At 31.4% G+C, this 14,825-nt stretch overlaps 1 protein-coding gene across 3 annotated transcripts; it reads right to left on the minus strand.

Annotated features, from left to right (window-relative positions):
- Positions 1-245: 245 nt before the first annotated feature.
- On the minus strand, positions 246-7,152 carry LOC100781521 (uncharacterized). Of its 3 annotated transcripts, none has more exons than XM_006590897.4 (13): positions 6,899-7,152; positions 5,750-6,255; positions 4,598-4,800; positions 4,320-4,517; positions 4,028-4,099; positions 3,484-3,579; positions 3,157-3,236; positions 2,909-2,987; positions 2,484-2,694; positions 2,185-2,381; positions 1,741-1,840; positions 1,477-1,566; positions 246-1,357 (listed from the first exon to the last, which is right to left on the minus strand). In XM_006590897.4, exons 1-13 carry the CDS (start codon positions 6,943-6,945, stop codon positions 624-626), a joined length of 2,613 nt encoding a protein of 870 aa, XP_006590960.1. In that variant the 5' UTR covers positions 6,946-7,152; the 3' UTR covers positions 246-623. The 3 variants fall into 3 exon arrangements, with proteins under 3 accessions (XP_006590960.1, XP_006590961.1, XP_006590962.1); XM_006590898.4 differs by lacking the exon at positions 6,899-7,152 and adding an exon at positions 6,452-6,831; XM_006590899.4 differs by lacking the exon at positions 6,899-7,152 and adding an exon at positions 6,326-6,429.
- Positions 7,153-14,825: the final 7,673 nt, after the last annotated feature.

Genomic DNA, 14,825 nt, shown 5'->3' on the forward strand with positions numbered 1-14,825 from the left:
TAGTCAAATGCTTGCGCGTTTATGGATGTTTGGGATAATAGCCAATTGCTATATGTTGGTTCCAATATATATTGTAAGATATGGCACTTTGTGTTTGACATAATTGTAAAGTTATTTTTCTCCCCTCCTTTTTTTTTTTTGGCAGGACATTAATTTGAGGCATTTGGAGGATTGTGCTCCTCCAGTTGCCCCATTTTTGTTATTTGATTTCCATCTCAATGAAGTGATCCATCAATGGAAGTGTGAAGTAGAACTCATTCATATTCGTTTTAAAAAGAAAACACAGATCATGCCATACTATTATTACATATCAATATGGCTACTAAATGTTGATATAATTAACGAAAACAGCTACACTGAGTAGTGACTTGTATCATCAATTCTCTCCCCACTCGGTTCTTTTCTTTTCTATAAATGAATAGAAAGGTCACCTTACTGCAGCTGACTTCCAATTTTCAATTCTGGTTATCACTGAGTATCATTTAATGACACAACACCGAAGACTTGAAAGATATTCATCAACTATTCTTTCTACATTTGAATATCTATTACTTGAACCTTTATAAGAGTATAAGACGAAGCATATTATATTGTACTGTTTATTTTAAAAGGAAAAAAATGTATCAATCTTGAATATTGAAATAAACTGTGTAATGCTCATCTCTGAATGAGAGTAATGGCTGCAAAAGAAAATTCCTGTTCGTGCCTTTAGCCACAAAACTGATAGGATTGTATTGGCTCAATCCTTGCAGAGCAACAAAGCTTGTTGCTTTGTTAAAAGTAGCATCAGAATCAGATTTGCAACTGAGCTTGACTCCTGAACTAGGGCTCATACCACTGTACACATAACAGCCTTTGTTGCTCTGGGATTCTAAAGATACAGTTTCATTTCGTCCATCCAATCCTGGTACCAAAAGGAAAACAGAAGATGGCCCGCCATGAGAAGAATCTGCAATGAGAAGAGGTTTGCCTGCTCCTTGGTGAATCACATTCATTCCAGGAAAATCAAATGGTTCTAACATCACTGATCTATCATTAGCATCTGCTAATGTTGAAAATTTTGAGGAAGAATCTTTTAGGACAATCCTAAAGGTTGCCTGAAGAGTCAAATCAGTGCCATATTCAGGCAATTTTTGCATTGAAACTGATTTGTTTGAATTTGTCAAGACAAAAGTTGATCCTTCAAAGTCTCGGAAAAAAGAAACTAGTTGACTATTGTAACTGGCAGGAATAGGAGTAATCCAGTCTGCATTGTTAGCCCCAGCTTTAAGGTCCCAATCACCACCGGTTGTATGACCAGCAAGAAGATAAGGACCATAAAGAATTGCTTGAACAGATGCATATTCAGGCCTGTCATCTGAATTTAGTTAAAAAAAACTATCAGTAACAAACAATTTTTTTGTTAGAAATAAATGCTCTGACAGAAGAATACTAGTAAATAGTAATCAATACTTGTGGATTATCTTGTGAAGCTACCTTTTATGGCCTCTGTCCTTACGGTAAGGGGCAGCTGAAGGGTCAGCTTGTCACTACCACTCCATTGCCTTGTGACTGACAAATACTTTCCTAGAGGTCACAAAATAAAGCATTACTTCAATGTTGAAAGTGTTAATGTTTTTTGTTAAAAAATAAACAAATATATATTATTTGCTGAAAAGAGTGTCTTTATTTTTTGGTGGCTAACCAGATAAATGGCAGACCTTTTGGATGATAAAAAATGAAGTAAAGTTAGATTGACACCTGGATTTGGCAGGGATAAAGTTTGACCATTTAATATCCCCTTGGCGCCATCCAGAAGAGTCCAACTTGGTAGTCGAAAGTTCAATGTAGACAAAGTATTCTGCAGAAGTAAAGATTTGAAAACTTAGGATGTAGAAGAAAAATGCAGAGGATCTTACATTTCATATCCTGTTGGTTTCTACTCAAATAAGGTTTAAAATTTGGCATTGTAAGTCACGCAGATTCATCACACTTCATTAGAAAATATTGTACCCTATCCATTATCCTTTAGCTGATTTGTCGCAATTCAAAGTTAAAAACAAATCCAAGCCATTAGTGCAGAAGGGTTTAGAACAAAAACAGACCAACTCTTGCCCAGATTATGAGGATGCTTACTCTAAAAGGTATCTAAGATGAATATTTAGCTAAATGAGATGCCATTGCCCATAACAATGTCACAGTTACCTCAACAGGAGAAAACGTAAATGTCACACGTAGGTAAGGATCCGATGAAGCAACTGGAACAACTGTCTGATTGAGCAAAATTTTGCCTGATTTCCAATTAAATGAGCTTGGTATGTACTGAATGATGTAAAGTGTGGGATCTTTTCCTTCCTCCTCAAAATAGATAGAATCCCCCAGCTTTGAGAATGATTCAATTCCTAATAAACAGAAAAAGAAATTGAGACTAAATGATTGATAAAAGTATGGTGTAGTTGAAAAAGAATGCAGTTTCGGAAGTATATAACAAAACAATTGTATACCTGTTCCATAGCAACACCAGAAAGAGTCAAATTGTGTTCCCCAACTATGTCCAGTTCTAGCCTTTGAAACCGCAAAGCCTAGTGGAAGCATATAAATCATCACTCCAGGATCTGTTCCTCTTTGAATGCTGAGCACACCATTGGTTAAGGCGCGCTCGTAATAGTCTGCATAAGAGACTTCTTTGGTCCATCTAAACAGGTGGCGCGAAACCTGAAATCATTTTATTTTTGTGTGCTAAGATAATGGAAACAATCACAAACACATACAGATGTAAATGAAGAACATGCAGCGATGAATTACTGTGTGATAATCAGTTTTCTCTCTTCTGACAGTTAAAATATTTATGAAAAAACTTCATATACACATTTTTAACTTCCTAAGCATTACATGACGAGCTAATAAAATGACGAATAACTGGTTGTACCTTCAACATATTATAAGTTGTGCATGATTCTTCATTCTCTGTCGTTCTTAAGTTGTCTGCTATTCTCTTTGGATCACTCCTATGCAAAAATTGAAGAAAAAGAGTTAAGAAAGAAATTTAGAATTGGTTATCAACTAATAAAGGAACAGAACATTTCTATTTGATGTCCCTTGTAGCAAACAATTATTCAACAGATAATTTCAAATGCAAATGAAAAAACTAAAACTAAAAATGCAAAATCTTAATACCAGAACTCGCTGACTGATGTCCCTCCAGTTGCATAGCTGTGAGAAGAGTTTACGAGGTCCATAAAGAATGTCCCAATTTGCTAAAACACCAATAAACACGAACAAATCTCAGAAATTTGAAAGGCATGACAAATATTAAGTTGTGCTGGGCTTAATGATTACTTCCAATACAAATATACAAAACAAATATTATGAGTAGACATGTAATTTGAAGCTTGAATGACGGATATACTGCATATTAGTCCAATAAATAGAAAATAAATACAATTCCATTCAAACTTAATGAAACATACATCAGTAATGTACAATGTGAGGGAAGCAACTTACCTTATACAGTGGATCGCCTGTGATTTCATACCGCATTTGAGATCCAACAACAACTGGGATATGTGTATTGGCATGAAAATTAGCTATGTCATTAGCCTACATGAGAAAAGAGAATTTTAAAATTAACTCTTGGACCTTGACTTAAAATTAGATAAGATTTCTACAATAGAATAAAAGACCCTAAGTTCAACATTCAAATATCTGATTGTTTCATTTGGAGGTCAGCACAACATTATAAATAACATTCGAGAAGAATAAACTCGTTTTTTAGTGCATAAAAAGAGGAAAATTGATATATTTTCCTCATTACATGATATGTTTTTCATAAAAAAAACTTGAGGATTTACAAAGCAGCAACCTTACTGTTTCACTAGGGCTTGCCCTCAAAAAAATTAAAATTGAAAGAAGGAAAAGAATTAAACTTTACATGGAAACTTTCGAGGTATATACTGTATGCACTTTTACAGAGGTCATGACTGTATAGTACTATGCGGACTTGAGGACTAAATCACAATTATGTCATATAGAATACTGTTATCATTACCTGCATTGCAAGCAACCCTAAAAAGCATGGCTTGTCAAAAAGGTGAGCCAACACTAGGTGCTTAGAATCTCCCTGCATAGAAAAACATAACAACTTTGATTCCAAAGTGAAGTGTGCTATAATAATGAAAACTATTACAGGTAAGCCAATTCTTGTAAAATATCTAAACTATGGACTATAATCCATTTATGTTAACCATTATGCTTAAATAAACAAGTCTACAATTCAAGAACATCATACAAGCAAACAAAGCAATAAGAGTAAAAGAAATTACACAAACTAGTTAACTTACCGTTATGCTGTATAATCTGTAAAGGACATCATTCATCCCTCCAGTTTCCTCATTCAGTGATTCATAATGCCTATTTACAGTGTACTTTGTTATTACATTCTGCACTCTGTTGTAGAAGTAATCAACCATCCATGTTACCATTTTTAGAGCTTGAGGGTTTCCAGCAAAAGTATGTTGATCCAAGAGGCCAGCCAAGATCTGTCAAAGCTGAATAGTTGAAATTCCACAACATAAGGTCGAAAGCACTTGCGTAATCAAAATCCACTTTTTGATTGTACCTTGTGAATGGTATAATAGGGGGCCCAAACAGGTTGGACAGTTTCAAATCGATCAAAAAACTCAGACGGAAATGCAGATAGATACCCGGTTCCAATTTTCTCCTGACAGGCAGACAGACCAGCAACAAGAGATGACATTTTCTGCTTCAGGGTATCATTCTGTGTGCTGGCCCACATTAGAGCTGATGCACTCAAGTAATGCCCTTCACGGTGTCAAAAACAAAAAATCATAAATTAACTTTGAAAAGTGAATTGCAAGGGCTCAAATTTGCAGGCAGGGGTAGTGTGCTTGGTAAGATACAAGACCACCAAACATTGCATTTGTGTGTCAACATATCAGTGTTGATGGGTATTTCTAAAGTTAGAAACAAACCTCAAACAAAGTAAATACAATCAGTATTTGAAAATACAACCTTTAGAGTAAACATTACATATAGAAAGGCAACCTTTACAATAAAATGTGTGTTGCTATTTGAAGATAGCAAAACATTAACTATGAAATATTGTCTGCATACTATTGCAATTTTTATTCAAACAAATAGTTCAATCTTCTCTCAGCTCTGAGTATTAAAATAGCAAGCAAAAACCCACTAAAGGTAACTATTCAGGTTCCCCGACAGAGATTAGTTGTCAGTAAAACTGGTGGATACTCTGCACCAATGTCATGGTGATAAAAAAAATAACAAGCAAAAAAGTGGAAAAGGCTTTACAAGAAAAAGAGACTAGAATTATACCCTTTTGAATGTTTGAATGAAAACAACCAATTACAAAGTTATTACTTATTACTCTTTAATTGCATTTTAGGCCCTTCCTCTTTAGGAATTTGATTCAGTAGTCAGTTTTTTCACGCACTTCACACAGTCAGTGCATTCTTAACTGTTGGATGAAAATCAGATGGCTCAAATATTGAATTTGTGTTTTAAGTCTGATTTACCAAGATAAAACATGAGTCATCAGATCCTTATCCAATGGTTTTGAGTTGTTGAATGTTTGAATGCATAGAAAAGAGAATATAGAGAATCTGGATCCTCCTCCTTATAAGAATTCATTAGCAACTTAGAGGTGAGTATAAACAAATACCATTAACTAGGGACACAATTTAGATATGGCAAAGAAAAAAAAAGGTAAGATGATTAATAAAAATAAACTAACCAACAAAATGACCCCTGAGTTCAACTTCTGGACCTTCCCACCCTCCATAAGGAGTCCCAGGTGTGGATAGACCAGCTGTCTTCCTGAAGCTCCAAATCAAGCTGTCCACATCCAACATCAACAGATACTCCAAATTTGTTTGCTGTGCTCTAGCATGGATTGAATCCTTATGCAACCTCACATCCTGAAGAGGCACTTCTTTGAGAAATCCTTCACCAGACTTGAACACACCCATGTTCTTAATCTTCCTATACATCACCCCCCAGTCATGTTGGTTCTGTTCCGACAAGAACTTCCGAGGCAGCAAATCCGCCCAAACCGTTTCATCCGTTGGTGTCAAATGGTAGTGATCCATCACCTCTGCCTTCCATGTTGCATTCTTGGACATCAACAGCTCATACCTGAATGTATGAGATTGTGTTGGAATGTTTGTGCACTCTTTAGCAGCAACACAACCACACAACAGAATGGCCACAAACACAAATACAAAAGCCTCCATCCTCCTCCTGAGAAATTCAAAGTCAAACCAACAAAATTAAAGAACATTAAACCAAGCAAAAAGAATAAAAAAATTACCAGCAGAGAACCTCAATTCATGCTAAAAAGTCTAAAACCAATAGTAGGACTTGGAAATAGCCCAGAAGTTAACAATTAATAAGTTGAACAAATTGAATTAAGAAAACAAATAAAGAGGGGAGTTACATTGGATTTCTTAAATGAAGAGAAACTGAAGAGTGAAGACTATAAATTCAGTAAGTAAGAGAGTGGGGGAACATAAATAGAGAGAGAAAGAGAAAGAGAGAGGCAGAGGAAGACAAAGAAGGGAAATAGTTAAGACAGCATAGACGTGTGAGTGAGAATATATATATAGGCACTACAAAACAAAGCAGGTTGGAGTGCAGTGCAACAAAGTCATGCTGAAACTCATCTCGTGAAAGGTAAGGCTTGGATTTGGAAACAGTGAAAGTTATCTCAATTCATAAACACTATCCGGAGTTCAAGCGGAAGAGAGAGAGAGAGAGAAAGGTTGGAATGAATAATGAACACTAGTACTACAAAAACATGTTTGTCTTAACCAGCAACTAGGGACAAACATAGAAAGAGAGAGAAAGAGAGAACACAGCACATAATAAATAGTGAGTGACTCACGGATGAACAATGGACAACACGGGCATCGAAGTTGCAAAAATGGACATGGGAGTATGGGAATGAGTGTTGTTGTCCTGAAAAGGTTGAAGGCGGAGTTAGTTGATAAGTCACGATTTGGTGTTGTTCGTAGTTCCTTGTGTGCAGTGCAGTTATCTTTTTTTTATACTATTGTTATATGTGGAGACTTTACATTGCATCCCGTGACCAAAGATGCAGTGAAAATAAACCGATGAGTTTATCTGAATTTATAGTATGTATGGTCCTTCTTCCTTCAACCTATTAGCTTTCCCATTCCATCACACAACCGCCAGTACCATGAGTAAACAGTGACAGAAACGGTCGACCCTGTTTATGAAAGAGATAAACCATTAAAATGGATGGAACCGATACCATGTTTTCCATAATTTTAAATTGTAAAAGCAATAAAAAGTGATAAATAAAAAATTGTTGGTTAGTAGTACAATTTTTAAAAAAAGCTCAGGAACTTTTTTTTGAGAGGGAAAAGTTAACAAACTTTATGTTAACTCTGTAATTCAATATAAGATTATTTTAATTTAACTAATTCACATCTCCTAATAAGGTTGATTAATTTAGTTAAGCTAAAATATGTTTTTTTCCGTAAATATGAACATGTTTCATTCCTCTAAAATTTTTAGTATATATTTTTTTTTACAAAATTTTTTATCCAAAAAAGGTTCGAACACACGAACCTACATGTAAGATTTTTTATATTGGTTACATGCACACTGATTTAAACAAAAACATCACATTTACATCAGTTATATGTATAATTCGTATAAAAAATTATCATCTTAGGTTCAGTTTTACTCAAACCTACGTTTGGATAAAAAAATGATTCAATTTTGTGAGGTTGAAAAATAGACTAAAAATTGTTATATATATTCCAAAAAATTGTTATTATTAAGATGTTGTCTCAGGTAATGTTAATGATTTAAATTGATACTTATAATTTGATTAATTTCATATTAAATTATTTTCAAATTTTAATTCCAAGTATATTTGCATCATGATATCTTTCCTTTCTAACTTGAATTATTTCCAAAATTTTATTAAGTCATTTACCTACATAAATTTCATTTTTAGATTTATTATGTTTAATTCTATTTTAAATTAAATTAGTTACAAAAAAAAGTTGTTCATTAAATATTTTTTCATGAATAAATTTCATAAGAAATGAAACTTTATTAAAATACATAAATAATTATTCATTTTGTGATTAAATTTCAATCAAATATTTATTGAGGATTATATTTTCATAAGTGAGAAAATCTTGTATAGTTTTCATTTGTTAGGTGTAAATTTGGTATGAAAAAAAATTATTAAATATTTTTGTATAATTATTTTATATTAATTTATTAATTACCTTTTCCTGAATAAATTTCATAAGAAATGAAATTTTATTAAAAATAAATAAATAAATATTTTTTCCATGACTAAATTTCAACCAAATATTAATGTAGGGATATGTTTTTTTCAATGATAAAATTTGTATAATTTTCATTTGTAAGGTTTAAATTTTAGTATGGTAAAAAAATGTTATTAAATAGTTTTCTATAATAATTCATTAAATATTTTTTGTGAATAAGTGACCTAACAAATAAAACTTTATTAAAGTAAATAAATAAATACATATTTTTCCAAGATTAAATTTCAACCAAATATTGAGGGATATATTTTATCAATGATAAAATCTTATATAATTTTTATTTGCAAGATCTAAATTTAGTACGGTAAAAAATGTTATTTAAATTTTTTGAATAATTATTTTATAATAACTCATTAAATATTTTTCATGAATAAATGTCATAAAATAATTTTTTATTAAAATATATAAATAAATATTTTTTCTGTGATTAAATTCCAACCAAATATTCATGGAGGAATATATTTTTTTAATGATAAAATCTTATATAATTTTTATTTGTAAGGTCTAAATTTTAGTAGTAAAAACTGTTATTAAATGCAAGGTTGGAGCTCCTTATGTTAAACATCAAATATAATAATTATTTAAAAGTATTTGCTAACATATATATCATTGTGTTTTAGGATGTGTATATTCTTGTTTTTTATTTAATTTTGTTAGAATGAAAATAAATAAAAAATACTAAATCACAAACACTAAAAAATAGTATTTAATCGTAAAAATAAACATAACTTTGGTATTTTATGATTTCATGTTTTAATTTTAACTATTAATAATAAAATTGAATTATCACTTTTCTTTAGAATAATTATTAACTCATTATTATCATAATTATTATTGTCTCTATCATCATTAATATAATTGTTATTGTTATCATGTCATCATTAATATAATTGTTGTTGTTATCATGTTGTCAAAATCTCTCTTGAAACTAAAATAAAGAATATAATAAATTCAATCTTACACATGAGTGTTTGTCTCTGTCACATTATTAAAATATTGTAAATTAATTTTACAAAATTAGTTTTAATTCTTGATTAAAAAATAATTTTAATATAATTTAAGTCGGAAATAATAGGATTTAAATGTAGATATTTTTATTTTGAAAGTAAGTTCGTTATATAAAATTTATTATTACATTTTCATCATCTAAACTTATTTCAACTTAGTGTATGAGGAGTGCGCATCTGGTTTCCTTCAAGAATGCATATCTTAATAGTTTTTTAGGTTTAATTTTTTTTTCATGAAATTTAGTGTTTTTTTTTAAAAATTATTGTAATTTTTTTCATTAGTCATTATAAAATGTATTTTTTAATTTTTCGTCTTTAAAACATTTTAGATAATATCTTTTACCGTTCAAAACATTTTTTAATATTTAAAGTGGTATTTAAAGCGTTTTAAGATGAAAAATAAAAAATATTTTTTTTTTGTAAGGACTATAAAAAAAATACAACTACAAAAATGAAAAAAATGCCAACGGAAAAATATTTTAATTTTTTTAAAAAAAATAAATTCGTCAAAAAGACAGAAGCAATAATCTGCTTCCGTTGGTTCGATTAAGTGCATAAAAAAAACACAAACAAGCAACCATTAAAATCAATTCAAGAACTAAAATAAAATTTCTAAAGTGAGACCAAATATATAAACATTTATCATTAAGCTATTGATCCCAGTACAAGTGGAGTTCCTCGACCGGAAACTGAACACGTACTTAATGCGCGTTTGATTCTAGAGTTACATCACCAACCACAAGCTGGCCTGTGCTAGGGGAGCATTTCTCATGTGGAGAATAAATTGGAAAATTAACCCAAGAGTGCCCAATTCAGTGAGGTCCACACAAAAGCAAAAAGGAAAAAGACCTTTCCCACATAAATTTTTAGTCCTTCAAAAAGTTGGACTTGTTTTTTGTATTCCATCCACTCAGAATTCAGTGTATGTTTGGTTATTTGTTATAAAATTTCTTTTGAGGTAAAAATAATTTTATCAACGGATTAATTTTTTAGTTTTTATATTTATTTTACTTTTATTTATTAGATTTGTACTTGAATATGTATTGTATTATTTTTAACTGTAAATCAAATATGTATTAAATTATTAGTAAGATCATAATTTAGAGAGCTCAAGTTATAAAATTTATTTTTGTTTGTTTGTCAGATAGGGTCGAAGCTATTTTGGCTAAATTGGGCTACGTACAGCTAATGAGGTTAAATTTCAATTATGGTTCATTACTTAGGACTTCTGGGGTAGGTATTTCTTATTAACTAATACGTACTCCTACGCAAGAACTCCGAAATAATGTACGCTACAACTCATAGTAAGTAAATGGAGTATTTGGTGCAAAGCAACCTTTTCTTGTTCGTAAATAAATTTCCAAGAAAATGATGAAACTAAGGGAATATGACTTAAGACTTTGGTTTCTTGCTAAGACACCGGAAAACTGATGGAATGCTTGACTCAGACCTAACGTACAAGGATTAAAGGTGTGTAAAAACTAATTCAATAAAAAAATCAAATTGAACCGGTTACGAAGTGTTTTAATCGGTTCAATTTTATATTTAAATAGTTAAATTAATTTAAAAACTGATTCAAAATTAAACTAATTTTAAAAACTTATTTTGAACTATAATCAATTTTAATTTGATTCTAAGAACCAAACCTGTCTTGAATTAGTTTTTAAACTACTTTTTCCAAATAAAAAAATATTTAAATGAAAACCAATTCAATTAATCGAAGTGATTTTTGTATAAACAATTCGGTTTAGATTCGGTTACAATTTAATTCAATTTAAACCAATTTTTTTACACATCCCTAACAAGGACATACATACCTTTTGCGTGAGGCCAAATAAGGAATTGCCTCCATAAATTAACCTCCTTTCATTCCTTTCATACTACAAAAAACAGACGTTTAATTGTGCAATTTCTTATCTTGAACTAAATGGTTGGTCCTTTTATCACTCTTCAAAAATGGAAAATTCAATTGATAAAGTAAGAAAGTTGGTTATTGAATCAATTAGTAAATTAGAGACTGATTTAAAATAGTTTGCTAATATTTAACATACGATATGTGTTCGATTTTTCAGCTATCAATTCAACAATTAGTTTTTAGACCGATTTAGCCAATATTTTTAGTGACCAGTTTAGCAACTGATATTAGTGACTGATTTATCAATTGAATTTAGAAACTGACATAGTGATCATTTTTTTTAATCAGCAAATAATGATATAGTGATCGATTGTTTTAGTATAAGTATAGTGATTGATTTAGTAATAATCACTAGTCAGTCTGAATCTCTAGCAGTACAACTATAAGCTTTGGAACTTCAATTATTATTAATAAAGTTTGCCCATGATGATCCGTGCATGAACTATCACTATGGTCACTTTTGGCAGAACAAACCTCACAACCATCAAATTCAAGTTTTAAGAAAGACCTCCAAATATGGTTCAATTATAATCATCATATGCAAATTAGCAATAAAATGCTCATTTACTAAGTCATAAGCAAAACAAATTGCTTAACTCATTCGCGGATTGTATCACATTTAGCCAGAATCACTTTTTCAATTTCAAACGGACACGATTCCTTGTTAAGAAAAATGAGATCAGAGGCTTAGGAGCCTTGGCTTCAGCCAGGTGTTTGATGGAAGCAATGGGGTACAACTACGTAGAAGCCTTATCCCAAACCCATATATCTATTGAAATTAGAGAACAAAAATAAATCACGGGTAGGACTCTTTGTATTGCTTTCACATAATTAATATCTTGACATTGATATGCAAGTGGGTTAGTACTGAGTCATAATGTGTTGATGGTTTGTGAGCAAATACCCTACATCATTAATTAATTAATTAATTAACCTTACACTATCTACCATTTAGCAAATTCTCCTGACACTACACCAGTCCATAACCAATACAAACTTTGTCATTTCCTAGTTCTAATTACTTTGAGAGTCCTAGTCTTACTTGATTACTCAACCTTTTGTCTGCATACAAGTGTTGTATTGCTTTAGCTCATGGCCTGAGCAGAACAGTTAAAAAATATGAGAAGATTCTATTATAACAATTAAGAGTTTGAGAAATTGAATTTGAATAACAAATTATAAAAGGACTAATACTAAGATCGCAAATTTATATATAGGACAAAAAATATGATTAAGTATAATTTGTATTATTCCCTAATCATATAGTTAAAAAATATACAGACACTTGAGATATTATACAATCCATTTATTAAGGAGATTACAGACAGACACAGAGTAACATCTAAGATAAATACGCAATCCATTTATTAGGAGATTATTACAGAAACCAGGTATGGAGATTATAAAAGACTAAAAAGCTATCTAATTCCTGCTGCACCACAAAAGTCATTATCTACATTGTCATCATCTTCGTATTTAATGAGTCCAAGACATCATGCCTATGTTGTAGATATGAACTATGCTAGAAAAGGATGTAGTGTGCGCAACTTCATTCAGCATTCACAAATATATTTTAAAAAAATCAGCTTGTGAGTTATACTATTTTCTTGGGAGAAAAAAAATCGTGTCCTGATGATATTTTCATGAATTCCCTCATGTTGATCGTATTGGAGTGTCCAATTAATTTAACTGTGAATTCAGTATTACATTACAGTACAATAATTGGAACCACTCTCTTGGTCAACAAATTTCAGCCACTCTCTAGCAATAGATGATTGCACGCTGACCAAACATTCCCATTGTAATCCACAGGAGGAACAGAACTCACATTGCCAGAGCGGTAACGTCTATCACAAATTTGAAAGTAATTAATTCGATCAAATTCAAATTATTACCATGATCAAAGCTTTTTTTTTTTGTACCGGAGTCAAACCCAGTCCCTTATGGTCCATGATCAAAGCATAGTCTAACAATTTCAATCTCCTAATCATGATGCACTTAGTCTAACAATAAAATTTAGCTTATTATCAACTTCATATATAAAGCTTTTTTCCAAAAACTTCATATATGAAGCAAAATAAACATCCTTCTTTATTTTTTTTTTGACAGCTTAAACATCCTTCTTAAAACGAGCAAGGGATAATAAGACAAATTATTTTATGGACAGAATCAAACAAATCCAAACAGAGGGGGCATATAGAGCAGGAATAGAACCACCAAAACACTCCATCACTTAATTTGCTCTCCCCACTTTTTTATCTTTCTCAAGTGACAAGAGGGTTAATTGATTAAAATGTATATAAAATTGTGGCGCAAACAAATATTCTGAACCACTACTTTGTGGAGGCATGATCGACGCCCCATTGGCTTAATGGCATAAATTACATCATTTTCTTCTTGACTTTCTTTGTCTTTCCATCACTCTTTCAGAATTTGATGAAAGAGACTCCGAATCATAACTAACTGTTATCAGACTCATGAACTGATTCAAAATGTTGTTGAGTGAAAATAAGGCGTGGTACATTCTTAGAATATTCTTAATGGTATTCAGTACTCAGTATTGTGACGTCCTCTACCTTTCACATATATGTACTCATAAAAGGAATAAGAAATTAGAATTAATTAAAAGTTTTTAAAACACATTTAAATAAAAATCTTTCAAAAAGGTAAAAGATTCACATTCACTTTTCTAACATCATAATAAAACTTGCTCAAATAAATAATAAATCATCTCGGCTCAAAACAAGGTCGTCCAAGACTTCATACAATTAATATAGAAACCTATACTCCAATGTCACATTCGATGTGTTCTTGTGTTCTCTAGCATGAGGTTCTTCATAGTCATCCACCTAATCATCTGTTCTCACGAACACAAGATTCGAGATCATCACAAAATCTAAACACAAATAACACACAGAGAGTGTGTTATTACATTCCTAGCTAATAGAGAGAAACAAGACAACATATAGATATACATATCATATGAACAAAATATAATTTACTTAAACATAGTTCACGTCATTCCATCACTTTGTCGCGTAACATCACATTACAACACAACATGTCTCATTCATTTTCACATCATTCATGTACTCAAGAATCAAAACACAATATCACTAAATCAATCAATATCGATCAATACACAAGCGTTATACAATAGATACACTAAGACTCAATCCTATATGTAATGTGATACCATGTCAGTGAAAAATTTTGTCGGGCGCCTAGGAGTACATGATAAGACAAATCACGCACTAGTAAATCAGGTCACTCTCACTAGGTAGAATCATAGGGAGACCAATTGGAGTTACGTTGTTTTGCGAGAATACTCCAACCATGTGGGATCGACACAAGCTTAAAGGAGCATTCAAACTGAGTGTATTTACCCCCAAGGCCTACACTCCGAAGAGTCCGTCAGGGCCTCTCCCTCCTGATTCAGGTCCAACCTAGAAAATATTTTAGCATACAGACTCTATCTATGAATTGTACAAAACACACGACTCCTCAATTGTTTTTAAAATAATTTTATCTCGTTGTGTTTGTGATTAAACTAGTCGG

Source organism: Glycine max, chromosome 11 (assembly GCF_000004515.6).
Source record: "Glycine max cultivar Williams 82 chromosome 11, Glycine_max_v4.0, whole genome shotgun sequence".
Taxonomy (NCBI): domain Eukaryota; kingdom Viridiplantae; phylum Streptophyta; class Magnoliopsida; order Fabales; family Fabaceae; genus Glycine; species Glycine max.